Consider the following 27880-nt stretch of genomic DNA (forward strand, 5'->3'; position numbering starts at 1 on the left):
GAGTAAGGTCTAAAAGAGAAGTGTAAAGGTTCTCTCCTGAACCTGTGAAAAAGAAAGAGTTATAAGGGTAATTGATCTTCCCTTGTTGAAATAAGATCGATAGTAAAAGCCGGTAGCCTCAAGTGAAGAGGAATCAGGAGTGGACGTAGGTCACAGCAATCGAACCATTATAAATCAGTTTGCAATTTACTTTATACTTTTTATTCTTATTACAAATTGATTTACTTATTCACTACGCTTACGAATGATTTCAAGTTAAACGTCTTTCCGATACGAGTTTTATCGAACGAAGTTTTTCAAATCGATAGAAGTATTACGTAAGCACTAATTCACCTCTCCCTTTTAGTGTCGATTTCGATCCTAATAAGAGGCGGAGGAGGAGGAACCGGGGGGAGGACATAGAAAAGGGAGAGTAAGGGGAAGAAAAAAGGCAAGGTAAATAGCAGGCGGAATTTAAAAAAAAATTCATTGCGATACTAACGAGCCTACAATTTAAAAGGGAAGAAACGAGGCAATGATAAAGAGCAGGCGGAATTAAAGAAAAATAATGAGCCTATAATTAATTATTTTATTCAAATTTCAATATACTGTATTCATACTTGATATATTTTAAGTCTAATTTATCACAATCTAACAACGTTTAACATGAGTGTAACAGTATGTTTAATTGTCGATCTTATAAAATCGAATGATTATATCATGATACTTAGTTATTTCATCATCTCATCTCATCGTTACGTTTATTTGTGGTATTCGTCATCGAGCTTCATACGTCGTGATCGACACATTGTTTATAGAAAACGAGTCCTGCTGGCTCGAGGAATCGGTTTCGAGCGGCCTTCTCGTTGCAACAAAGCCCGGTCGCCTCGGCTGCGGCAGCAGCGAGACGACGCTTCCCAACATCAAAATCACCGCCGACATCGTCGGTCGGTCCTCCGGCCGCTCCTGAACGCACAGAAGGCCGACCTTCATGCACCTCAAGACTTCCGCCTGGGGGTACGAGTCACCGATGGCTTCGTCGACCAAGTCGAGGCCTTTACCTTCTCTCCATAGGCGCCACGTCTGAAGGCAATCACGGTTAGTGGCACAGCGAGAGAGGAAGACGACGATGAGTTATTATACTTACGTATCCCAGAAGATTGAGTCTGCGCGACGAGTCATAGTTTCCTCTGTTCTTTTTGCCGCTGATGATCTCAAGTACCAACACGCCGAAACTGAACACATCAGATTTCACGGAGAAGATTCCATCCATGGCGTATTCTGGAGACATGTATCCGCTGCAGGAATGGTGAGAGTAATCAGCGTTTCTGATTCTGCTGGTCACGATGCACATGCCAATACAAGTTCATGTATTATGTGTTCTTGAAGTCTTACTATGTTCCGACGACTCTCTTGGTGTTTACTTCCGTTTCGTCCCCTCCAAATATCCTTGCCATGCCGAAGTCAGATATCTTAGGGTTCATGTGCATGTCGAGAAGAATGTTGCTAGCTTTCAGATCCCTGTGGATGATCCTCAATCTGGAATCCTGATGGAGGTACAGAAGGCCTCGAGCAATCCCAACTATGATGCTGTAACGCGTTGTCCAGTTCAGCAACCAACCCTTAACTTTATCTGAGAAAAGATTCTCATGATGAGTGATGAATGGAGATGCAAAATGCCATGAGGAGGTGAAAGGATGAACTGACCACCAAAGAGGAAGGAGTCCAAGCTTCCGTTGGGCATGTACTCGTAGATCAACATCCTTTCTTTTCCTTGAATGCAGCAACCAAGAAGGCGAACAAGGTTACGGTGCTGCAGCTTGGCGATCAGCACCACCTCGTTCATGAACTCATCGAGGCCCTGCACCGATGTCTTGGACAGCCTCTTCACAGCTATCTCTTGCTCGTCCTCCAGCTTACCCTGCGAGCTTCTGGTTGAGAGCAACTAAGTTGGTGAAACTGTAAACCGCGAGACTCGGTCGATTCCCTACCTTGTACACGGGACCAAATCCCCCCTCGCCGAGCTTGCTTTCTATGGAGAAGTTGCTTGTGGCGTCGGCGACCGTTCCAAGATCGAACAATGGGAGGTCCAAGTCCTTCGCTTCTGTTCCTTCATCGTTTTGTCGCTCTGTCAAGGAGATGGCCATGCCTGACATACCTGCTGAGTGATAACAAGAGGTGATGAAGGATTCCTCTCAAGTGGTGGTAACAAGGTAAAGAAGAACAAGTGTTGATGGTACTTGTGCTGCTTCTTTTCTTCCTTCTCCAAACACAGCAACCGACCAAAGCTAGGATTAAGATGAAGAGAGCAATGATCACAGTGATCACGGTTAAATGGATCCGATGATGACTTGATTCTGAGTCTGAAACATCAACATGATCATATGAAAACAAGAACAAAATTATATGTTCTCCTCAGATAAAAACCTTCGAGAAGCATGCAGTATATATTAGCATCATATTTTTAGTACCACCACGTTCAGAGATCTCAAAAACTGCTTGGACTATTTTTCTTAAATTTATATTCACTTTGACTTCTGACTTTCTTAATTTTATTTCTTAATTAAGTTATGTTTTTCTCTTCTAGTTTACTTTATTCTATGTTTCATGCTTTATATATCAATGATCTTTTACTTGGTGATATTATTTTACCAAGAAATAAAAAGTACATGGGACTTCTTCATAAAATTTGGAACAAATATATAGAAATCAAGTTTTTAATTTCTAATATATGCGTTTAAATTATACCTTAATGTGCACCACTATATTTGACTCTCTAGATGAGACTCAGTCAGAAATGGCAGTGAGTCATCATAAATCCTGAGATGAGACTCTCTAGATGACATCGAGGACATTGCGTCATCGAAGTCAAAAACGCCGCCCTAATCCCTCACCATCATGCGTCTCTCTGGTCGACGCTAACCGGGTTCAGCCCCGAATTGCTGGCGACTGCGGGCTTCCCGCAGCCAGCGATCCAAACTAAGCGAGACCGAGCTGTACATACCTAGATCGGCGGCCGCCGCCCTGACATAGAGATCCTGTCCTCCACTGCCGAACACCCTCAGATCTGTGAGATTAGTACTCCATAGTATGCACCCGCTGCCGCTCCCGCTGATGTTGGCTTGAGCGTAGGCCGTGCACGAGCAATTCTTCAAACACTTACCTCTGCACTGGTCCAGGGTCGTGCCGACCCATTCCACCGTCGAGTTCGACGTGTCCGGTAGCTTCGCGCCGCTCACTAAGACGAACCCGTCGGTCCCGTTCCGGCAGTCCACCTCCGTCTTCCTCACGCACCCGTCGGAGCCATCCCTGAATCCCCAGTTGGTCGGATTCTTCGGCTGGAACCCCTGCGGGCAGCCGCACTGCGGCGACCTGCTGGGGTAGCAGACGGCGTTGGGGCCGCACAGGGAGATGGCGTCGCATTGGTCATCGGGGTGGGACCAGAGAGGGTTCCATAACTTGCTGTCGTCGACCCACACCAGTCGCTCCACTTTGCCGGAGTGGTTCATGACCAGCCTGGAGACGATCGAATCGCTGATCGCGTGGGAGACGTAGACGACCTGGGTGTCGTCGTCGAAGAACTGCAGCGAGACCAAGTTGTTGGACTCCATCTGTGGGATTCCGGTGAACCGTAGCCCATTCCATGGGCCACCGCGCCACTCTGCGCTCGTCCCTGACCATTCAAAGGCCTGGGGAACGCCGTGCAGATCGATGCCGAAGGTGTACTCTCCCGGCGCCGGGTCGATGGCGCTCGCCCAAGACGTGAGCGTACGGTTGAACCCGGTCGTCAGATTCCACCCGAGCTTCATGCCCGGCAGGAGCGTGTCGGTCGGGTAGTCGAAGCTCTGCCACGCAAAGCTGTTCGGATCACTAGCATTAGCATCCGCCTCCCTGACGACAAAGTTCCCGTCGTCGAGGAGTTGCGCCACCGGGTCCGAAAGAGCGAGCGACGGCGAGGACCAGACGACGGTCGAGTTCTCGCCGGTGATGACGAGCGTTCCGTTGGCCGCCACCGATAGGCTTCCATGGCTGCCGGTGACAGGACGCTGGCGATTGGCGACCCACACCACCGTTTGGACTGAGATCTTGTGGTACCATATTCCGATATAGCGTCTGTCAGAACCGTTGGGGCTAAAGAAGCCCAACGCAAAGCTGCCGCGCTCCGAGATCAAGGGTTGCCCGTCGTCAGCGAGGGGGTGGTCAAGAGTCCAGGTGTCTGCTCCATTGGAGGGGCCGAGGAGAGGGATGAGGATGTAGAGAAGGAAGGAGGCCCCGGAGAGACTCCTCATGATCAATTTAATTATTCCTAGTGGTCGAATCTCAAAAGCAAGTCGAACACTGTACATTTATTTGGTTGGCGTGCTTCTGGAAAACACTAGTTTCTTTCTCTAACATCATCGCAACGTCATTTACTTGTTTACTCTCATTTGGCATATTAACTTGATTTCTTCCGAAAGGGCAATGATAATTCTATACTTCTTATTTGCCCCTGCATTCTAATAATAGTATTTAAGAGTGATAAGGGAGACATGATATGTAGCTGCGGGCATGGTATCTCGTCAATATCGCTTCCTCTTATTTTCACTTTTTAATAAATGATGAAGATTAAATTAAAAAAATTATGATAATTATTTAAATTTTTTTAACTAAATTAGCTGACACGTTTAGTACCACAAAAAAAAAAAAAAATCGGATAAGGTTTTAAATTATTAATCTTATTCTTACTTATCAGACATGTTACGAAGACTTTGACTTGGCGCTATGAGATGACCACACGGTATTGACTAGAAATTTGATTCAAGAATCTATTACTTCGTATCTTCCCGATTGGACATGTTCTATTGATTATCAAATTTTTTATATAACAGTTTCAAATATTTATCATAACTTAAATGATCATCTACCATATTATTAATGGGCCTCGTAGGTGCGAACTTAAATAAATACTTCGATCTTCAAGTCCTTACTAACTTAAGTTATAAGATCTCAAATTATGTGTGTTGAACAAAAAAAATCTATCATGAAATAGTGCTCAAATTATTTTATATGAATCTAAAGTATAAAGATTCGATTAAAAAGAATAATCGCTTACAAATCCTACAAGTTCATAAAAGTCCAACATGAGAATTGTATTATATGTAGACATCGGGAAATAAATCCATCCATTATTACGATTGAATGGCCTAACAGTGATTGATGAGGCTTGTGAGAAAGAATGGTATCGACTCTTCCAAGGAAATATGAGGCTGTGAGGTTAAAAGGACCCACAGTATATAACGTAGAAATTTCTGATCGGTGATAGTCTACCAAAACAAGGCGAATTGAGGCACATTGACTCATGTTGATTTGACTTTAGTGACCCACATTGACTCTTTCAAATAAATATGAGACGGTGATGACACACCCACATTGACTCTTTCAAATAAATATGAGACGGTGATGACACCTAAAATGATCCACTACTTGTCATGTGGAAAATTTTGATCCATGATAGTCTACGAAAACAAGGAGAAACGAGGCACGCTGACTTGACTTGACTTTAGTGACCCACAAACCTTTCATACTGTGTGAATCTTAAATTACCAAAAATATTAGACAGTACATTTGTGTTGGTGCATGAAATTGATTAAAGCTAACATATATCGAATCAGAATCCAGTATAAAAACTTTAGTTATTAAGTTACTAAGTTGCAGAGTAAACCTAGAATAATATAGTCTTTTCATATGAATATTTTTAACATATTCTCATATCTTTCTTTTACTCTTAAAGAATCTAGTTTGCATCTTTCTTGACGCTACATGGCAATTCACTCGTTGGCATTTACCTATCACCTAGTTCGATTTTTTTTAGACGTTACGTGTAAGGGGAATTCATTGTTGACCTGACATATAGTAAGAGCCTAGGAGCATAGGAACATCCGACGTGACTCTAGGGTGATTCTTGAGTAATTACGAGATAGTTCTTAAGTGACTCCGAGGTGGACCCGAAGTGATTTCGAGTTGGTTCTTGAGTGACTCCGGGATGGGGGCTGAGCTTTTAGAGCGTCACTTGTATTAAAAGTTAGTTATAAGTGCCCTGCAAACCAATCACGTGAGTAATGACACATGTAACATGCTATATAAATTTTTTTTTTTATTGTTATCATAACACTTTATCACTTTATATTGATGATGAACATATATTATATATACTATCCTTCAATGCAATGAAAATTGAACATATATAATGATAATGAGATCAATTTTTCTATAAATATAAATTGTTAAATATTTTCAGTCATAGAGTACTCGAGAAGGACATTGAGATAACTGAACATACCAATATATTATATACTCATACATATGATGGAGGCAACTAGTCTCGTAGCTGCTTATGTGGTGGCATTAAGGATATAGTACAACTACTCATTGGAGATATAGTTTACTGATCCGCTTGCGAAATATTGGTTGGTTAATCATATCTTATTATCAGATAGTAATTCTATAGTCTCAATGTGTCTGGTCCTTAGACTTGAGACACTAACGATGTCATGTATGAATACTTCATTATTTGATATCAAACTCATAGGTATGGACATTCCAAATCTAACGTAATTGAGTATCAATATAAGATCATTCACTTTGGTATTATTAGAGAAATATCTCATGTGCTCTCACTCAAGCAAATCCCTAGTTAGGGTCAATCGAATTGTAATGAATTCGATGAGTATGATATTCAAATCGAGAGACTCGAATATATTTCGTATGTGCCTGACAGCACCATACCTGGTATATAATATCTAGGATATTAGATAGATGAGGGACTTTAGATACATGGTAATTGAGGACAGATAAGTCCAATGGATTAGACCTCGCTATACTATTTGAGGACTATGACGTAATGGCATAGCACATCCGTAGTCAATGAGTTGAGTTAATTATTATAGAGATAATAATTTATTAAGTTATAAGGAGTTTTGACAGGTGTATCTCATGCTCAGCTCGGTATTAGGCATAAGGGTCAAACACATATGGTGGATCATATATATAAGATATCCAATAAGCCCCTTGTTTTAATGGATTCTTGGGAGAGACCTAATATCTATTAAGTCAGAGATTATTGGATGAAGATCTAATGCTTAAAAAGAAGGATCCATTATGATTAGTTAAAGGAGAGTCTCAATAAATAGGAGTTTGGACTAAAAAGAATCATAAGCTAGTCCCGTACTATCGCCACCTCCTTTATCTCCTCCATGCTCCTTCCTCTAATCAACTGGTCCCTCTCTAGTGTGAGTGGGCAGCAAGAGGGATTGATTTCTCTTTGGTTGCTGTGGTACAGTGGTGCGTGAACGTGAGAAAAGGATGTGTTGCGCGAGGAGGTGCATCATCGCCGTATTTGTTGTGTAGATCATCGCTAGAGAGGAGTTTGCTAGAGCTCCTTCATCCATGGACTGAGATCTACATATAATAGGATATACGATCTCTCTTAGGTGAGAATGTTTAACTTCTATATGCAATTACTGTTGGAAAATCTAGAGGGCAACATCACATACGAATGGAAGAATATAAAACAAAATCTTAAATTTTTCAAAAGGTGTTCATCATCGTACAAAGATTGGTGTGTAAAAACTTACGAAACTGAAAACCTCATGTGAGATAGTTGTGTTATCTAGGGAGATCGTATATCATTGAATTCCTACAGATCTGTGAGAGAGGATGAAGGAAGTTAAGCGCTCTCCTCTCTAGCGGTGATTCATATGGTAGGGGTTGCGAAGATGCTCTTTAAATCGCTGCCCAAATCTCTATACTTGTTGGCTAAGGAGGAAAAGGGGCGAGGAGAATAGGAAGTGACAACCAAGAAGCCTAGCCTATGGCCCTTTGGTTTTTCCCTATTTATAGAGGTCCCTTGTTAACTTAACCTTAATGGATCCATCCTTATTAGGTATTGGATCTTTATTCAACTACCAAAGCCTCTTAGATTAGTGGATCTCTATCCAAGAATCTTTCATTAGCTCTTATTGGATCTCATCAATAGAATCCAATAATTTAAGGTATATTGAATATCCAATAAGATAAGGACTTCGAGGAATATCTCATATTCAAATCTCTACTCATCATAACACCTACCATATGTGTGTGACTGACTTTCTAGGCTCAATATCAAGCTAGCCATGAGTCATACTTGTCAGAACTCCTTTCGGCTTAGTGAATTATTATATTTATAATAATTCGCTCGACTTATCGACTATGAACGTACTTGGTCACTATGTTGCAATCTCTAGACGATATAGGGGAATCTAATCCTTTGGACCTATCATATTGCACGTGTCATCACTTATGTGATTGACTTGTAGGGCATCTATGACTAGTAGTTCTTTCTCATATGTCGAAGTCGATAGGGGGATTTTCAGACTCGACGCCTCTGAAACTTAATTTAGTGTTAAGGAAAGTTTGAGTGTTTCAAGTCTCCCTCTCTAACGTTGGACAATAGGTTGGTTTTTATACCTGTGGACGAAGGTTGATGGTACATGGTCTTTTAATGGCCATCGGCTCGTCGTGCGGTTGGCTCGTTCCTTTCGTGTGGACATTGACCAACCTACATGAATGTGCGTCGAGCGACGTCGTTCCGAGCTTTCTAAGGCAGCTGTGTACAATGCGTCGTCGTCTTGCATGACCTCAAATAATGCGAGAGCAAGTGGTCGTCCTGTCTAAGTTTGAGGTATCGCATCAACATAGTGCACTATGTTAGCCTTGAGGCCCCATGTTGGCTAACCTCCTAATCTCCTTATAACCTCACTTCTAATATGAATGTAATAGTATATTATATTATTTTTTCATTGATTTACACAATAAAATGATTATCACATGATAATAACGAGTTGACCATTTATTATTATTTATTTAAATTTCAGGCTACTTGTATTCATATTTGATATATTTTCAGCATAATATTATCACAATATAAAGACGTTCAACATGAGTGTAACAGTATATTTTCAGCATAATATTAATCGAGTGATCATAAGAAGACATAATTAATTATTTTATTATTTGTTTTATTTAACTTCGTCTAGAATATTGAGATATTTGTTCCATTATCATGTTGTACTTGCATCAATTAGCAGCACCGAATAGTCTAACAGCTCTTGCAGGATTCGATTCTACATCATTTCGTTGTTATGTTTATTTGGGGCATTCATCATCGACATTCAAACATCGTGACCGACACATTGTTGATGGACAATGAGTCCTGCTTGCTCGTGGAGGAATCGGGTTCCAGCGGCCCTCTCATGGCAACAAATCCCGGTTGCCTCGGCTGCGGCAGCAGCGCGCTGTCGCTTCCCAACATCAACAGCACCGACGACATCGTCGGTCTGTCCTCCGGTCGTTCCTGAACGCACAGAAGGCCGACCTTCATGCACCTCAAGACTTCCGCCTTGGGGTACGAGTCGCCGATGGCTTCGTCGACCAAGTCGAGGCCTTTACCTTCTCTCCATAGGCTCCACGTCTGAAGGCAATGACTGTTAGTGGCACACCGAGGGAGGAAGACGACGATGAGTTCTTATACTTACGTATCCCAGAAGATTGAGGCTGCGTGACGAGTCATAGATTCCTCTGTTCTTTTTGCCGCTGATGATCTCAAGTATCAACACGCCGAAACTGAACACATCAGATTTCACGGAGAAGATTCCATCCATGGCGTATTCGGGAGACATGTATCCGCTGCAGTAATGGTAAGAGTAAGAAGCGTCTTTGATTCTGCTGGTCACGATGCACATGTATTATGTGTTCTTGAAGTCTTACTATGTTCCGACGACTCTCTTGGTGTTTACTTCCGATTCGTCCCCTCCAAATATCCTTGCCATGCCGAAGTCAGATATCTTAGGGTTCATGTGCATGTCGAGAAGAATGTTGCTAGCTTTCAGATCCCTGTGGATGATCCTCAATCTGGAATCCTGATGGAGGTACAGAAGGCCTCGAGCAATCCCAACTATGATGCTGTAACGCGTTGGCCAGTTCAGCAACCAACCCTTGGCTTTATCTGAGCAACGATTCTCATGATGAGTGATGAATGGAGATGCAAAATGCCACGAGAAGGTGAAAGGATGAACTGATCACCAAAGACGAAGGAGTCCAAGCTTCCGTTGGGCATGTACTCGTAGATCAACATCCTTTCTTCTCCTTGAATGCAGCAACCAAGAAGGCGAACAAGGTTACGGTGCTGCAGCTTGGCGATCAGCAACACCTCGTTCATGAACTCATCGATGCCCTGCACCGATGTCTTGGACAGCCTCTTCACAGCTATCTCTTGTTCGTCCTCCAGCTTGCCCTGCGAGCTTCTGGTTGAGAGCAGCCAAATTGGTGAAACTGTAAACCGCGAGACTCGGTCGATTCCCTACCTTGTACACGGGACCAAAACCCCCCTCGCCGAGCTTGTTTTCTATGGAAAAGTTGCCTGTGGCGTCCGCGACCGTTCCCAGATCGAACAACGGGAGGTCCAAGACCTTCGCTTCTGTTCCTTCATCGTTACGTCGCTCTGTGAAGGAGGTGGCCATACCTGACATACCTGCTGAGTGATAACAACTGGTGAAGGATTCCTCTCAAGTGCTGGTAACAAGGTAAAGAAGAACAAGTGTCGATGGTACGTCTGCTGCTTCTTTTCTTCCTTCTCCAAACACAGCAACCGACCAAAGCTAGGATTGAGATGAAGAGAGCAAGGATCACACTGATCACGGTTAAATGGATCCGGTGATGACTTGATTCTGAGTCTGAAATATCAACATGATCATATGAAAACAAGAACAAAATTATCTGTTCTCCTCAGAAAAGAACCTTCGAGAAACTTGCAGTATATATTAGCATGATATTTTTAGTACCACCACCTTCAGAGATGTCAAATACTGCTTGGACTATTTTTCCTATGAGCTAAATATCACAAATGGCAACGAGAAAAAAAGGGTCTGTGGTCAATGGCGGCTTCATTGTTGACTTATTACATTCACATGCTGCTTTTATCCCTTCTTTGTATATATATTCTTATTTTTTTATTAGTAATTTTTACCAAGAAATAATAAAAAGTACATTGGACTTTTTCATAAAATTTGACCAAATATATAGAAATCAAGTTTTTTAATTTTAATATATGCGTTTAAATTATACCTTAATGTGCGCCACTATATTTGACTCTCTAAATGAGATTCAAAATCAAAGCAATCGATCATGGCTACCCTCCTCCAAATCATGGCTACAGCCCTCCCTATTATGAATCATAAAGCAATCGATCATGGCTAACCCTCGCCATCACCCGTCTCTCTGGTCGACGCTAACAGGCTTCAGCCCCGAATTGCTGGCGACTGCGGGCTTCCCGCAGCCAGCGATCCAAACTAAGTGAGACCGAGCTGTACATACCTAGATCGGCGGCCGCCGCCCTGACATAGAGATCCTGTCCTCCACTGCCGAACACCCTCAGATCTGTAAGATTAGTACTCCATAGTAAGCACCCGCTGCCGCTCCCGCTGATGTTGGCTTGAGCGTAGGCCGTGCACGAGCAATTCTTCAAACACTTGGCTCTGCACTGGTCCAGGGTCGTGCCGACCCATTCCACCGTCGAGCTCGACGTGTCTGGTAGCTTCGCTCCGCTCACTAAGACGAACCCGTCGGAGCCGTCCCTTAATTCCCAGTTGGTTGGATTCTTCGGCTGGAACCCCTGCGGGCAGCTGCACAGCGGCGACATGCTGGGGTTGCAGACGGCGTTGGGCCCGCACCGGAAGATGTTGTCGCATAGGTCATCGGGGTTGGACCAGAGAGGGTTCCATAACTTGCTGTCGTCGACCCACACCAGTCGCTCCACGTTGCCGGAGTGGTTCATGAACAGCCTGGAGACGATCGATACGTCGATCATGTGGAAGACGTAGACGACCTGGGTGGCGTCGACGGAGAACTGAAACGAGAGCTTGTTGTAAGACGTCATCAGTGCGACGCCCGTGAGCCGCAGCCCGTTCCATGGCCCGGCGCGCCACACCTGATGCGTCCCTGACCATTCAAAGACCTGGGGATCGCCGCGCAGATCGATGCCGAAGGTGTACTCGCCCGGCGCCGGGTCGCTGGCGTTCGTCCACGACGTGAGCTGGCGGTTGAACCTGGCCGTCAGATTCCACCCGAGCTTCATACCCGGCAGGAGCGAGTCGGTCGGGTAGTCGAAGCTCTGCCACGCAAAGTTGTTCGGATCACTAGGATTAGCATCCGCCTCCCTGACGACAAAGTTCCCATCGTCGAGGAGCTGCGCCACAGGGTTTGCAAGAGCGAGCGACGGCGAGGACCAGACGACGGTCGAGTTCTCGCCGGTGATGCGGAGCCTTCCGTTGGCCGCCACGGATAGGCTTCCATGGCTGCCGGTGACAGGACGCTCGCGATTGGCGACCCACACCACCGTTTGGACTGAGATCTTGTGGTACCATATCCCGATATAGCGGTTGTCAGAACCGTTGGGGCTAAAGAAGCCCAACTCGAAGCTGCCGCCCTTGGAGATCAAGGGTTGCCCGCCGTCAGCGAGGGGGTGGTCAAGAGTCAAGGTATCTTCTCCATTGGAGGGGGAGGAGAGAGTGGTGAGGAGGTAGAGAAGGAAGGTGGCACAAGAGAGCCTCCTCATGATCAATTATTCCTAGTGGTGGAGCCTCATAAGCAAGTCGAATGCTGTACATTTATTTGGTTGGCGTGCTTATGGAAAACACTAGTTTCTTTCTCTAACATCATCGCAACGTCATTTACTTGTTTACGCTCATTCGGCATATTAACTTGATTTCTTCCGAAAGGGCAATGATAATTCCATACTTCTTATTTGCCCCTGCATTCTAATAATAGTATTTAAGAGTGATAAGGGAGACATGATACGTAGCTGCGGGCATTGTAACTCATCTAGCCAGCCGACATGTCATTTCAACTTGTCGACATCGCTTCCTTTTGTTTTTATTTTTTTAATAAATGATGAAGATTAAATTAAAAAATTATGATAATTATTTAAAATTCTTTTAACTAATTAGCTGACACCTTTAGTACCACACAAAAAAATATATATCGGATAAGGTTTTAAATTATTAATCTTATTCTTACTTATCAAAAGACTTTGACTTGGCACTTGACTAGAAATCTATTGATATCAAACCTAATTATGTGTTGAACAATAGAAATCTATCATGAAATCGAGCTAAAATTATTTTATATGAATCTAAATTATAAAGATTCAATTAAAAAGAATAATCGCGTACAAATCCTACAAGTTCATAAAAGTCCAACACGAGAATTGTATTATATTATATGTAGGCATCGAGAAGTAAATTAGTTAGCGGTGGAATGTCTTCCGATTACGATTGAATGGCCTAACAGTGATTGACGAGGCTTGTGAGAAAGAATAGTATTGACTCTTCCAAATATATATAAGGTAGTAAGGTAAAAAGGACCCACCATTTGTCATGTCGAATATTTTGATCCATGATAGTATGCCGCCATAACAAGACGAATCCATGATAATCAGCGATGGAATGTCTTTCCTTCTACTATTATTGCATGAATCCAATTATGATTGCATGGCCTAACAGTGATTGATGAGACTTGTGTGTTGACTCTTTCAAATAAATACGAGGAAGTGAGGTCTCCAAAAAGAGACCCACCACTTGTCATGTGGAAAATTTTGATCTATGATAGTATACCAAAACAAGAAGAATTTAGGCATATTGACTCACGTTGACTTGACTTTAGTGATCCACATTGACTCTTTCAAATAAATATGAAGCGGTGAGGAGTCCTAAAATGATCCACGACTTGTCATATGGAAAATTTTGATCCATGATAGTCTACAAAAACAAGGAGAAATGAAGCACGCTGACGTGACTTTTGTGACCCACATACTTTTACTATGTAAATCTTAAATTACCAAAAATATTAGACAGTACTTAGTGCATCAAATTGATTAGAGTTAACATATATCAAATCAAATATCAATTCAGTACAAAAACTTAAGTTACTAAGTTGTAAAGTAAACCCAGAATATATACTCTTTGCATATGAATATTTTTAAAATATTTTATTTTTAATGTGTGAATTATCTTCCCTTTTACTCTTAAATAGTTCAAACAACATCTTTCTTTAACAATATAGCATTCGCTTTTTATCTGTCACTTGATCCCAATTTTTTTTTGGATGCTACTGGAGAATTCATTATTGACCTTACGCGGTTTGAGCCTAAGGTGATTCTTGAGTGATTTTGAAATAGTTCTCGAGTGATTTTGAGTTAGTTATTGAGTGGCTCCGGGGTGAGGGCTGAGCTTTACAGTGTCGCCTATACTAAATGCTAGGTGTTATTAAAGCAAATCACATGAGTGATTATACGTGCAACATGCTATACAATATTTTTTGTTATTATTATTATGATATTTTATTACTTTATATTGATTATGAATATATATTGTAATGTCTTTAGATATATGCAATGAAAATTAGATTATGATGATATCATGATATTGAGACCAATTCATATTGGAAAATCTAGGGGCAATATCACATGTGCAACGGAAGAACATAAAAATAAAATTCCAAAATTTTCAATTTGTGTTCATCATCGTGCGTAGATTGGTGCATAAAAACTCGCGACGCAGAAAATCACGTGTGAGATAATTGTGTTACATAGGGAGATCGTATATCCCTAAATCCCTACAGATCTATAGGAGTGGATAAAGGAGGTCAAGCGTCTTCCTCTCTAGCGGTGATCCACACAGCAAGGCTACAACAACACTCCTCAAATCTCCATGCTTGCTATTTGAGGAGGAGAAAGGGAGAGGAGAATAGGAGGTGACAATTGAGAAGCCTCAACCTATGGACCTTTAGTTCCCTCCTATTTATAGAGGCCCCTAGTTAACCCCAATAGATCCTACCATATTGGGTATTAGATCTCCATCCAATTATCCAAGCCTCTTAAATTAGTGGGTCTCTACTAATAATCTCTAATTAGATCTTATTAGATCTCATCTATGGGATCCAATAATTTAGGGGATTATTGGATATCCAATAAGATAGGAGCTCCAGCGGATATCTCATATCTGAACCTCTATTTGTCGCAACACCTACCATATGTGTGTGACCCTCTAAGCCTGACATCGAGCTGGCCATGAGTCATATATGTCAGAACTCTTTCTAGCTCAGTGAATTATTATCTCCATAATAATTCACTGGACTCATCGACTACGGACGTACTAAGCCACTATGTCGCATTCCCCAAATGATACAAGGGAATCCAATCCTTTGGACCTATCTATCCTCAATTACCGTATACCTATAGTCCCTTATCCATCTAATATCCCAAAGACCATATAGCGGGCATGGTGATGTCAAGCCAAAACAGTTTCTTCTCGAGTCTTGCTCTAATCGGATTCTCTCATATAACTCTTTCTCTTTCTCTCTCTATCAATACTCAATAGCCCTCGTAAGGTTGGTTGTCACTCCCAATAACCAGTTGTACTAGATTTGAAACTTTCAAACCTATAAATCTGGTATCAAAAAGTTGAGTATTCATACATGACATTCTTAGTGTCTTAAGTCTAAGGACCAGATACACTACTGGAACTATGGAATCGTTGTCTGACAATAATATTTCATCAACCATCTAGTATTCCGTGAGTAAATTAATCAGTGAACTCATTCTCCAATGAGCACCTATACTATATCCTTAGTGTCCCCACACGAGTAGTTATGAGACCAGCTGCCTCCATCATATGGACAAGTATACAGCACACCAATTTTTCCTGTTATCTTGGTGTCCCTCTCGAGTAACCTATGACCATGATTATTTAAGGTCTATGTTTAAAAGTGAATCAGTCTTATTATCACGATCTGATTCTCATTGTACAGATCAATGGACATCATAATATATATGCATATATACAATAAGCAATATAAATTAATAAAAATGCCAAAATATAATAAGAAAAAAAAAATGTGTATCATGTCACACGTGTCATCACTCACGTGATTGGCTTGCAGGGTACCTATGACTAGCAATTTGTTTAAAAAAATATATCGCTAAATATTCCCGGTCATGGTGTTGGGAAATCTTGGGCGCGACATCACATGTGTAGCGGAAGATCAAAAAAATAAAATCTCAAAATTCCCAAATATGTGTTCGTCGTCATGCGAAGATTGGTGCGCAAAAATCCGTAAAACTTAAAACTGCATATAAGATAGATTATGTTATCTAGGAAGATTTTATATCCCTAAATCACTACAGATCTATAGGAGTGGATAAAGGAGGTCAATCGTCCTTCTCTCTAGCGGTGATCCATACAGTTGGGCTGCAACGACGCACCTCAAATCTTCAGGCCTACTATCTGAGGAAGAGAATGAGAGAGGAGAATGAGGTGGCTACTAAGAAGCCCCAGCCTATGGGCCTTTAGTTCCCTCATATTTATAGAGGCCCCCTAGTTAACCCTAATGAATCCTACCATATTTGGTACTAGATCTCCATCAAATTACCCAAGCCTCTTAGATTAGTGGATCTCTACCCAATAATCTCTTATTAGCTCTTATTGGATCTCATCCATAGGACCCAATAATTCAAGGGCTTATTGGATTTCCAATAAGATAGGGGCTCTAGCGGATATCTCATATCCAAACCTCTACTTGTCGCAACACCTACCATATGTGTGTGACCCTCTAGGCTAAATATTGAGCTAGTCGTGAGTCATACCTATTAGAACTTCTTCTTGCTTAGTGAATTATTATCTCTATAATAATTCACTCGACTCATCGACTATAGACGCACTAGGCCACTACGTCGTAGTCCCTAAACGATACAGGAGAATCCAATCCTTTGGACCTATCTGTCCTCGATTATCATGTACCTATAGTCACTCATTCATCTAATATCTTAGAGACTATATAGTGGGCATGGTGTTGTTAGGCCCATACGGTTTCTCCTCGAGTCTCGCTCTAATTGGATTCTCCTGGAGAACTCTTTCTCTCTTAATTTGAATGACTTTGGCCAAGGATTTGTTTGAGCAAGAACACACAAGATATTTCTCTTATGATACCGAAAGCGGATAATCTCCTATCGACACTCAATAGCCCTCATAAGGTTGGTTGTCACTCTCAATAATTGGTTATACTAGATTTGAAACTTCCAAACCTATAAATCTGGTATCAAAGAGTGGAGTACTCATACTAGACAAACTAATTAATAGAGTTTATGATTTGATCTACGTTTTGAGTGACATAGGAAGCTTCGATCAGGGAGAGACAATTAAAGTAGGAAGATTCATGTTGGGTCGGAGAAAAACATATCAGAAGATTAGACGTCGCGTCGAATGATCGGTCGACATTTCGACGGAAGACTTCGAGCCATGAGTTTGAGCATCGGGTCAAGAAGAGTGGATATTACACCAAGGAAATCGAAGTTGCGGAGGTCAATTAGCCGATTGGGCAATAGGCCACAAGAGAGGACGATGCGCCGAAGAATCAAACGAATAGTCGATGAACCAATGACATGCCGGACAATATTTGATTAGCTTAGTAAAAATTGTCTATATCGAAGTGAGTTTTAAGTGTGTAGGATTAACTACGATAGCAAGGCATAAAGAAAAATGAAGTCCCAGAGTTAAGAATACGGTTTCGTTGAGAGTTCGAGAGTTCGTCGGAAGTTTGGACGTTCATCAAAAATTATGTCGAAATTGATCAAGAAGTCCAGGACCTTATCAATGAAGCTCATCGTAACTCGTCAAGAAGATCGTCTAGGAGTTCGAGAGCTAGCACTCTCAACTTTTTGTTTCGTTGTTCAACTCATCGGAGTTTAAATTTTATTTATATAATAGCCATCAGGTTTCTTGAATACAATTTAGAAGGACACCTCACATAAATGTGAATAGAAACCATGATCACATGAAACTTGATATATTCATATTTTCTTCGCTCTGAAACAAAGTCTTTGGAGTTCTTACGGTACCCAAGTTTATAAACAAGTCATGTCTCAAGATTTGGTATGACTTTTTCAGATCAAGCTAGTACTAGTATATTCTAGGTTTTGTTGGCCCTGTAATCTCCTTGTTCTTCTTAATTATCTTCTCTTCCTCGAAGATCTTTTCTTGCATTCATTTGTATCCTAATTCTTCTTTATTGTCTTCTCCTCATCAAGTCTTTTCTCACACTCATTTGTGTATCCTAATTTCTGAGGATCTTCTTAATCTCTACAAGGAAAACCAAATCAGAACAAAGAAATTACAAACTAAGAGATTGAAAAAACAACAATAGGTCGGAAATCAGAATCCGGCTGGCTTCCTAGATGTAAAACAATGTCATTTTATGCTTAATGCATGTTAGCCAATGCGATTGTAATAACTTAGCAACTAGAATCTGATAAGAAATAAGAATCTCATGTAATCTTGGACACTTACCCCAACAGTTGGAAGACAAAGGCCTACGGAGAGAACAGGAAATATATTTGCAAGTGGTTGGACTGTTGTTGAACATGAACTATACACCAAAATCAAATTCTTCATGTGGTGACAAGCAAGAAATTTAGGGCCTCACTAAACCTTGGCATCCATGATATCCTCTAAGATACCACCTTTATATGTTCAGCATAAACTGTATCTTACATTCTCATCCTCTGTCTGTCTCTTCTCCTTTCTATTTTCTTTCTAGCAATGAAAATGCCAAACGTCAAAGGATGCAACCACAAATGATAATGCTTCTCCCTCCTTCCCTAAAAGCAGCACTGGAGAAGTAAGTGTATGGTAACCTAAGGGTATAGGCTAAACTATCATAATTGCTGCCACCAAACACCCAACCAAACGTTTTCTTCGTTTCCTTTCAATATCAATTAAATGTACCCAGTAATCTAAATTTAGGACTAAGCATCAAGGAGCACTTTTGGGATGAGAAAGAGGAATTTTGCCGTCTCCTGGGAAGAAAAGATGGATTTCAGACAAAAAGTATCAAAAGACTAAACAGATATTCTGGATAAATAAATATAGATTTACAGATACATATGATCAAATGTAGCATATAGGTGTTTTTACTGCATGATAAGCTATCGAAAAACTCCAATTGATACCTTGAGAGAAGAAGGGCTACGTAAGGGAGAATCGAAGGAAAGATTTGGAGCGAAACATATCCCCCAACAAGAACCACAGCAAGGCCTTTGCACGATCAGGTGAATCCTGTATAAAAGCTGCCGCTCTGCATTTAGAAAATATAGCATATATAGATTTGTGATATCTCAAAATGTTAAATGGATGTGCAAAAGGCAGTCTTCAATAACTGAGAACATTTCGATGCCAATATTTACATCGTCGAGAATATTGAGATATTTGTTTCGTTATCATGTTGTCCTGGCATCAATTAGTAGCACCAATTAGTCTAACAGCTCTTGCAGGATTCGATTCTACTTCATTTCGTTGTTATGTTTATTTGGGGCATTCATCATCGACCTTCAAACATCGTGACCGACACGTTGTTGATGGACAACGAGTCCTGCTTGCTCCTCGAGGAATCGGGGTCCAGCGGCCCTCTCATGGCAACAAAGCCCGGTTGCCTCGGCTGCGGCAGCAGCGCGCTGTCGCTTCCCAACATGAACAGCACCGACGACATCGTCGGTCGGTCCTCCGGTCGCTCCTGAACGCACAGAAGGCCGACCTTCATGCACCTCAAGACTTCCGCCTTGGGGTACGAGTCGCCGATGGCTTCGTCGACCAAGTCGAGGCCTTTACCTTCTCTCCATAGGCTCCACGTCTGAAGGCAATCACTGTTAGTGGCACAGCGAGGGAGGAAGACGACGATGAGTTCTTATACTTACGTATCCCAGAAGATTGAGGCTGCGAGACGAGTCATAGATTCCTCTGTTCTTTTTGCCGCTGATGATCTCAAGTACCAACACGCCGAAACTGAACACATCAGATTTCACGGAGAAGATTCCATCCATGGCGTATTCGGGAGACATGTATCCGCTGCAGTGATGGTAAGAGTAAGAAGCGTCTTTGATTCTGCTGGCCACGATGCACATGCCAATACAAGTTCATGAATTATGTGTTCTTGAAGTCTTACTATGTTCCGACGACTCTCTTGGTGTTTACTTCCGATTCGTCCCCTCCAAATATCCTTGCCATGCCGAAGTCAGATATCTTAGGGTTCATGTGCATGTCGAGAAGAATGTTGCCAGCTTTCAGATCCCTGTGGATGATCCTCAATCTGGAATCCTGATGGAGGTACAGAAGACCTCGAGCAATCCCAACTATGATGCTGTAACGCGTTGGCCAATTCAGCAACCAACCCTTGGCTTTATCTGACCAACGATTCTCATGATGAGTGATGAATGGAGATGCAGAATGCCATGAGAAGGTGAAAGGATGAACTTATCACCAAAGAGGAAGGAGTCCAAGCTTCCGTTGGGCATGTACTCGTAGATCAACATCCTTTCTTCTCCTTCAGTGCAGCAACCAAGAAGGCGAACAAGGTTACGGTGCTGCAGCTTGGCGATCAGCACCACCTCGTTCTTGAATTCATCGAGGCCCTGCACCGATGTCTTGGACAGCCTCTTCACAGCTATCTCTTGCTCGTCCTCCAGCTTACCCTGCGAGCTTCTGGTTGAGAGCAGCCAAATTGGTGAAACTGTAAACCGCGAGACTCGGTCGATTCCCTACCTTGTACACGGGACCAAATCCCCCCTCGCCGAGCTTGTTTTCTATGGAAAAGCTGCCTGTGGCGTCCGCGACCGTTCCCAGATCGAACAACGGGAGGTCCAAGACCTTCGCTTCTGTTCCTTCATCGTTATGTCGGTCTGTGAAGGAGGTGGCCATGGCTGACATACCTGCTGAGTGATAACAACCGGTGATGAAGGATTCCTCTCGAGTGGTGGTAACAAGGTAAAGAAGAACAAGTGTTGATGGTACGTCTGCTGCTTCTTTTCTTCCTTCTCCAAACACAGCAACCGACGAAAGCTAGGATTAAGATGAAGAGAGCAATGACCACAGTGATCACGGTTAAATGGATCCGGTGATGACTTGACTCTGAGTCTGAAACATCAACATGATCATATGAAAACAAGAACAAAATTATATGTTCTCCTCAGATAAAAACCTTCGAGAAGCGTGCAGTATATATTAGCATGATATTTTTAGTACCACCACCTTCAGAGATGTCAAATACTGCTTGGACTATTTTTCCTATGAGCTACTATAATATCACAAATGACAAACAAAAAGAAAAAGGTCTGTGGTCAATGGCGGCTTCATTGTTGATTATTGATTCGAAGGTATATGCGTCTTACAAGCAACACCTATAATCTTACATTCACATGCTTTTATCCCTTCTTTGTATATATATTATTATTTTTATTAGTAATTTTTAAAATTATTATTCACTTTGCTTTCTGACTTTCTTACTTTTCTTTCTTATTTAAGTTCTGTTTTTCTCTTCTATGTTTCCATGCTTTATATATCCATGTTCTTTTTCTTGGTGATATTATTTTACCAAGATATAATAAAAGTACATGAACTTTTTCAAAAAAATTGAACAAATATATAGAAATCAAGTTTTTAATTTCTAATATATGCGTTTAAATTATACCTTTGATGAGGGTAATAAATGCGATAAGACGCGCATGACGTCAGTTGTCCCGAATGACGCCTCACAGCACCAGGTCAACGCAAACCGGAGCGCTGACCGAGGCACATTAATGCCCTGCTCAAGCTTGGTTCTTCACGCCACGCCAACACCAAGGTCAAACGCTACCAGCCTGCCCCCTGCAAAAGGGCACATCAGGAAACAATAAGCTTCCCTATAAATACCCTTGCATTCTGAACGGAAAAGGGGGACTTCTCCATCTAAAAACCCACTCCACATCAACTAACTTGATCATCGGAGGGGTCGGGCCGAGCACGCCGACCCGACCTTTGTGCAGGTACGAAGACAACGGCTTCCCGCTAGGCCCCCATGCGAGGAGCCACCTCCCGGAAGAGTCAACGACACCATACACAACCACCGAGACGGACACGAAGCCCACCTCGGGAAGACCCCCTCGTCATTCGGGCCCGAACCAAGCCGCGTCGGCCCCGAGGCCACGGCTTAAGGTTGTTTACACTAACATTTTGGCGCTAGAAGGAGGGCCCGGAATGTCGGGTGATCACCCGAGCGGCTCAGATGAGCCTATGGCTGAGAGGTCACACCCGACCGAAGCCTCGCAGGAACATCCCCCGCACGGAGACTATCGTGACGAACACCCCGCCATGACCTCTGAACGATATTGGCAAATATTCAATGACCCGAGTTTGTCACCACCTGACGACGCCCCAGCCGACTCGACGCCCGTGCCATCCGAGGCCTTTCAGGCCCTCACTAGTCAAGTCCGAGCTTTGATGGATGTGGTGCAAACCATCATCCCGCTCGTTTCTCATCCAGCGCACCCACCAGCGGTCGAACCACTGCGACAAAGCAAGGCGCCCATTCGGGCCCACATGACGCTTCCAGAGCCCCCCGCTTCGCCTCGGGTCCGACCGGCCTCACTCAGGGATTCGGTGATGGCAAACCCGAGCGGCCGCCCGGAGCCCGAGGCACTCTCTTCGGACTCCCTGTGGGCCCAGTTGCGCCTCGTCAGCCAACGACTTGACGAGGTGCAGAAAGAGGTCCACAGGTCCGGGGGAGAGCTAAGGGAGGACGTACACCAAGGGTCTCCCTTCTCGCCTGAGATACAGGATCTGACAGTCCCCCCGGACTTCCAGCTCCCCTCTTTGGACGCTTTTGATGGCTCCGTCGACCCGGCGGACCATGTAGCTGTTTTTCGTGCCCACATGATGCTATACGGGACCTCTGATGCTCTGATGTGCAGAGTGTTCCCTACCACTCTAAGAGGGCCGGCCCATGCATGGTATGGCGGCTTCAATACCGGAACGATCGCGTCCTTCGACCAGCTTGTCAAGGACTTCGAGCTCCACTTCGTGGCCTGTGCATGGCCGAAGCCTTCCACGGCACTGCTCCTTGGACTCAGACAAAGGGAGGATGAGCCCCTCTCACATTTTGTGGATCGCTTTGCCACGCAAATCCGGGGTTTGCCGGACACTCACCCCTCTTTGTTAGTGCAGGCGCTCATGATAGGCCTGCAACCTTCCAGATTCCTCTGGTCCCTCGCGGAGCGACCTCCCACCACGGTGCCAGAGATGCTCCAACGGGCTAACCGGTACATCGCAGCGGAGACTTGGGCGGCCGGGAGGAGAAGGGACGACTTCCGACCGCTGGCCCCATGAGAGAGGTCAAGCACCTATAGTGGCTACCCGATGTAGTCCTTATGAAAGAAATCAAAGCCCCTCCTCGGCCTTTTCCGAGCAAAGGTTCGGTATCTGCCTTACCCCTGTTAGGATCGGAGCGGCACTAAGAGGGGGGGGTGAATTAGTGCAGCGGATTAAAACTTCGATTTTAACAAAATCTTTCGTACGTTAAGAATGAAACTTGAGAAATTTAACTTGAAGGCGTATTCTTAAAGTTGCGCAGCAAGAGTAATAAGGAACTAAAGCAGTAAGAAGATTTGCAGTAATGTAAATGACAATAATAAAAAGCAAACCAGAGATTACGCCGATTTTTAGAGTGGTTCGGTCAAATGACCTACTCCACTTGCGAGGCCCCTCTTCGATGAGGCTCCCACCTTCCACTAGCAAGTCTCTTGAAATGGAAGGGTAAACACCCCTCTTACAACCTTTTACAAGCAGCTCAACCTCTTACAAATTTTCAATAAGAAAGAAGGAGGAGAACTCTCTAGCAAATTGAAAACAAGACTTGCTAAGACTTTCTAAGACTTTTCTCTCAATCAAAATGCTTCTCAAAAGTTGTAACCTCAGCTGAGATTTGAGGGGTATTTATAGGCCTCAAGAGGATTCAAATTTTGGGCTCCAAAATTTGAATTCTCTTAGGGTTCCCGGTGCTGGCGGTTCCACCGCCCAGCCAGGCGGTGCCACCGCCCAGCGCTCGGGTGCTGGACGGTGCAACCGCCCAGCCAAGGAGGTGTCACCGCCCAGCCAGGCGGTTCCACCGCCTGGCTTTCCGATTCATTGGTTTGGCTTATTTTTCGCCCAAACCAAATTTGACTTTGGGCCCAGTTGGCCCCTAACCAGGATATAGGATTATCTCTTAATCCTAATCCTAATTACAGGTGAACTACATAAAAAAAACATCCTAAGCAAGTTTTTTAACCGCGAACGTCGAGTCTTGTTCCGGCGAGCTTTCCGACGAACTTCTTCCGACGGACTCCCTGCAAGCTCCCAATCTTTGTGATGACTTTAACGAGTAGCCGAGCCTTCTTGGTGATCTCCGCGAGCCTCCGACGATTTCTTCGGCGAACTTCCGACACGTTCCCGATTTCTTCTCGGACGGTTCCGGCAGCATCTCCGATGATTCTTCGGTCTCTTAAACGTCCATCGAGCTCGACTCCGGTATCCTTGCTTTATGTTTTCTGATTATCGTAGTTAATCCTGCACACTTAACTCAATAATATGGATTAGATCAATTAACCCACCAATTGATTATATCATCAAAATCCGAGATTCAACAACCCCCTCTCGGCTCGCTGTTAGCCCCGGCCTAAACTCCTCCGAGTCTACACGACTCGGTTGGAGACAACCTCGAGCCGCATCCCTCGGCCGCAGACCGCCGAGTCTACCTCAGCGCGGCCTGCCCGCCTTCGCCATGTCCCCCGGCCTTCGCCATATCCCTCGGCCTTTGCCGTATTCCTCGGTCGCGTGATGCCCGAGACAACGCCTGCGTGGTTCAGCTGCCTGCGTCATGCCACTCGGTCGCACGATGCCCGAGACCACACCTACGCGGTTCACCTGCCTACGTCGTGCCACTCGGTCGCACGATGCCCGAGACCACACCTACGCGGTTCACCCGCCTACGTCGTGCTACTCGGTCGCACGATGCCCGAGACCACACCTGCGCGGCCAGCCCGCCTGCGTCGTGCTCCTCGGCTTCTTGCTCCCGAGACACACTTGCGCGGTTCACCCGCCTACGTCGTGCTCCTCGGCTTCCTGCTCCCGAGACACACCTGCGTGGTTCACCCGCCTGCGTTGTGCTCCTCAACTTCCTGCTCCCGAGACACACCTGCGGGACCAGCCCGCCTGCGTCATGCTCCTCGGCTTCCTGCTCCCGAGACCACACCTGCGCAGTTCACTCGCCTGCGTCGTGCTCCTCGGCCTCCAGCTCCCGAGACCACACCTGCGCGGTTCACCCGCCTGCGTTGTGCTCCTCGGCCTCCAGCTCCCGAGACCACACCTGCGAGGTTCACCCGCCTGTGTCGTGCTCCTCGGCCTCTTGCTCCCGAGACCACACCTGCACGGTTCACCCGCCTGCATCGTGCTCCTCGGCCTCCTGCTCCCAAGACCGCACCCGCGTGGTTTACGCGTCTGCGTCGCGCTCCTCGGCTACGTATCGCTCGAGACCTCGACCCCATCCCGGCCTGTTCAACCGAGCAGTATCCATCGGCCGCACCTTACCTGCGATCATCGCCACACACACCACCCCCCTTCTTTTTACTGCCAACCTCCACGATATCCGTGCCCCCTGCGGCAAACCAATGAATGATCTCAGAGCTAGAGCCATGCATCAGACTCCCAGTACGAGAACCGACGCATAGCTTCTTTCCGGGGGGGAATATGATGAGGGTAATAAATGCGATAAGACGCGCATGACGTCAGTCGTCCCAAATGACGCCTCACAGCACCAGGTCAACGCAGACCGGAGCGCTGACTGAGGCACATTAACACCCTGCTCAAGCTTGGTTCTTCACGCCACACCAACACCAAGGTCATACGCTACCAGCCTGCCCCCTGCAAAAGGGCACATCAGAAAACAGTAAGCTTCCCTATAAATACCCTTGCATTCTGAACGGAAAAGGGGGACTTCTCCATCTAAAAACCCACTCCACATCAACTGACTTGATCGTCGGAGGGGTCGGGCCGAGCACGCCGACCTGACCTTCGTGCAGGTACGAAGACAACGGCTTCTCGCTAGGCCCCCATGCGAGGAGCCACCTCCCGGAGGAGTCAACGACACCACACGCGACCACCGAGACGGACACGAAGCCCACCTTAGGAAGACCCCCCCGTCATCCGGGCCCGAACCAAGCCGCGTCAGCCCCGAGGCCACGGCTTAAGGTTGTTTACACTAACAACCTTAATGTGCGCAACTATATTTGACTCTCTAGATGAGACTCGGTCAAAGCAACGAACCATGGCTACATTCCTCCCTGTCATGAATCCAGACAATTTGCGGCATCATAAATTCTGAGTGTCTCAGATGAGACTCTCTAGAAGATATCGAGGAGATTGCGGCATCGAAGTCAGAAACTCCGGTCTGATCCGGCGCCATCACCCGCATCTTTGGTCGACGCTAACAGGCTTCAGCCCCTAATTGCCGACGACTGCGGGCTTCCCGCAGCCAGCGGTCTAAACTAAGCGAGACCGAGCAGTACATACCTAGATCGGCGGCCGCCGCCCTGACAAAGAGATCCTGTCCTCCATTTCCGTACACCCTCAGATCCGTGAGATTAGTACTCCACAGTATGCATCCGCTGCCGCTCCCGCTGATATTGGCTTGAGCGTAGGCCGTGCACGAGCAATTCTTCAAACACTTAGCTCTGCACCGGTCCAGGGTCGTGCCGACCCATTCCACCGTCGAGCTCGACGTGTCCGGTAGCTTCGCTCCGCTCACTAAGACGAACCCGTCGGTCCCGTTCCGGCAGTCCACCTCCGTCTTCCTCACGCACCCGGCGGAGCCGTCCCTGAATTCCCAGTTGGTCGGATTCTTCGGCTGGAACCCCTGCGGGCAGCCGCACAGCGGCGACCTGCTGGTGTCGCAGACGGCGTTGGGGCCGCACGGGAAGATGGTGTCGCATGGGTCCATTGGGAAGTACCAGATAGGGTTCCAGAACTTGCTGTCGTCGACCCACAGCAGTCGCTGCGTGGTGCCGGAGTGGTTCATGACCACCCTGGAGACGATCGATGCGTCGATCGTGTGGAAGACGTAGACGACCTGGGTGGCGTCAACGAAGAACTGAGCCGAGATCTTGTTGTAGGACACCATCGATGGGGTGCCGGCGAAACGCACCCCATTCCATGGGCCACCGCGCCACACCTGACGCGTCCCTGACCATTCAAAGACCTGGGGATCGCCGCGCAGATCGATGCCGAAGGTGTACTCTCCCGGCGCCGGGTCGATGGCGCTCGCCCAAGACGTGAGCGTACGGTTGAACCCGGTCGTCAGATTCCACCCGAGCTTCATGCCCGGCAGGAGCGTGTCGGTCGGGTAGTCGAAGCTCTGCCACGCAAAGCTGTTCGGATCACTAGCATTAGCATCCGCCTCCCTGACGACAAAGTTCCCATCGTCGAGGAGCTGCGCCACCGGGTCTGAAAGAGCGAGCGGCGGCGAGGACCAGACGACGGTCGAGTTCTCGCCAGTGATGATGAGCGTTCCGTTGGCCGCCACCGATAGGCTTCCATGGCTGCCGGTGACAGGACGCTGGCGATTGGCGACCCACACCACCGTTTGGACTGAGATCTTGTGGTACCATATCCCGATATAGCGGCTGTCAGAATCATTGGGTCTAAAGAAGCCCAACGCGAAGCTGCCGCGCTCAGAGATCAAGGGTTGCCCGTCGTCAGCGAGGGGGTGGTCAAGAGTCCAGGTGTCTGCTCCATTGGAGGGGCCGAGGAGAGGGATGAGGATGTAGAGAAGGAAGGAGGCCCCGGAGACCCTCCTCATGATCAGTGGTCGAGCCTCAGAAGCAAGTCGAATGCTGTACATTTATTTGGCGTGCTTGTAGGATGACTTGTTTCTTTCACTTAATTGGCATGAATCGAATGGCCTAGCAGTGATGGATGAGGCTTATGTCGGTATTGAC

At 45.2% G+C, this 27880-nt stretch overlaps 3 protein-coding genes across 9 annotated transcripts; all 3 read right to left on the reverse strand.

Moving 5' to 3' along the window:
* Positions 1-726: 726 nt before the first annotated feature.
* Positions 727-4269, reverse strand: LOC103991144 (receptor-like serine/threonine-protein kinase SD1-8). Of its 2 annotated transcripts, none has more exons than XM_065190570.1 (7): positions 2984-4269; positions 2220-2342; positions 1971-2137; positions 1690-1900; positions 1375-1612; positions 1127-1277; positions 727-1062 (listed from the first exon to the last, which is right to left on the reverse strand). In XM_065190570.1, the coding sequence occupies exons 1-7, from the start codon at positions 4266-4268 to the stop codon at positions 757-759; spliced, it is 2481 nt and encodes an 826-aa protein (XP_065046642.1). In that variant the 5' UTR covers position 4269; the 3' UTR covers positions 727-756. The 2 variants fall into 2 exon arrangements, with proteins under 2 accessions (XP_065046642.1, XP_018684745.2); XM_018829200.2 differs by having other exon boundaries at positions 1687-1900.
* Positions 4270-8990: 4721 nt separating this feature from the next.
* Positions 8991-12617, reverse strand: LOC135678132 (receptor-like serine/threonine-protein kinase SD1-8). 2 transcript variants are annotated; one of them, XM_065190572.1, is made up of 7 exons: positions 11368-12617; positions 10605-10727; positions 10359-10525; positions 10078-10288; positions 9763-10000; positions 9531-9681; positions 8991-9466 (listed from the first exon to the last, which is right to left on the reverse strand). In XM_065190572.1, the coding sequence occupies exons 1-7, from the start codon at positions 12605-12607 to the stop codon at positions 9158-9160; spliced, it is 2439 nt and encodes an 812-aa protein (XP_065046644.1). In that variant the 5' UTR covers positions 12608-12617; the 3' UTR covers positions 8991-9157. The 2 variants fall into 2 exon arrangements, with proteins under 2 accessions (XP_065046644.1, XP_065046643.1); XM_065190571.1 differs by having other exon boundaries at positions 10359-10528.
* A 6619-nt stretch (positions 12618-19236) lies between these two features.
* On the reverse strand, positions 19237-27772 carry LOC135678134 (receptor-like serine/threonine-protein kinase SD1-8). Of its 5 annotated transcripts, none has more exons than XM_065190576.1 (7): positions 26457-27772; positions 20889-21011; positions 20640-20806; positions 20359-20569; positions 20044-20281; positions 19796-19946; positions 19237-19731 (listed from the first exon to the last, which is right to left on the reverse strand). In XM_065190576.1, the coding sequence occupies exons 1-7, from the start codon at positions 27739-27741 to the stop codon at positions 19423-19425; spliced, it is 2484 nt and encodes an 827-aa protein (XP_065046648.1). In that variant the 5' UTR covers positions 27742-27772; the 3' UTR covers positions 19237-19422. The 5 variants fall into 5 exon arrangements, with proteins under 5 accessions (XP_065046648.1, XP_065046647.1, XP_065046650.1 ...); XM_065190575.1 differs by having other exon boundaries at positions 20640-20809; XM_065190578.1 differs by lacking the exon at positions 26457-27772 and adding an exon at positions 21565-23646.
* Between the last annotated feature and the right edge of the window lie 108 nt (positions 27773-27880).

This window comes from Musa acuminata, chromosome BXJ1-7, assembly GCF_036884655.1.
Source record: "Musa acuminata AAA Group cultivar baxijiao chromosome BXJ1-7, Cavendish_Baxijiao_AAA, whole genome shotgun sequence".
Lineage (NCBI taxonomy): Eukaryota > Viridiplantae > Streptophyta > Magnoliopsida > Zingiberales > Musaceae > Musa > Musa acuminata.

Coding starts and splice junctions, on each gene's coding strand:
- LOC103991144 (XM_018829200.2), bottom strand. CDS start 4,268: ATGAGGAGTCTCTCCGGGGCCTCCTTCCTTCTCTACATCCTCATCCCT. Junction 2,343..2,983: donor GGCGGCGGCCGCCGATCTAG/GTATGTACAGCT, acceptor TTGATGTTTCAG/ACTCAGAATCAAGTCATCAT. Junction 1,278..1,374: donor AAGAGAGTCGTCGGAACATA/GTAAGACTTCAA, acceptor CCATTCCTGCAG/CGGATACATGTCTCCAGAAT.
- LOC135678132 (XM_065190571.1), bottom strand. CDS start 12,607: ATGAGGAGGCTCTCTTGTGCCACCTTCCTTCTCTACCTCCTCACCACT. Junction 10,728..11,367: donor GGCGGCGGCCGCCGATCTAG/GTATGTACAGCT, acceptor TTGATATTTCAG/ACTCAGAATCAAGTCATCAC. Junction 9,467..9,530: donor GCCTCAATCTTCTGGGATAC/GTAAGTATAAGA, acceptor CATTGCCTTCAG/ACGTGGAGCCTATGGAGAGA.
- LOC135678134 (XM_065190575.1), bottom strand. CDS start 27,741: ATGAGGAGGGTCTCCGGGGCCTCCTTCCTTCTCTACATCCTCATCCCT. Junction 21,012..26,456: donor GGCGGCGGCCGCCGATCTAG/GTATGTACTGCT, acceptor TTGATGTTTCAG/ACTCAGAGTCAAGTCATCAC. Junction 20,810..20,888: donor GAAGAAAAGAAGCAGCAGAC/GTACCATCAACA, acceptor GTTATCACTCAG/CAGGTATGTCAGCCATGGCC.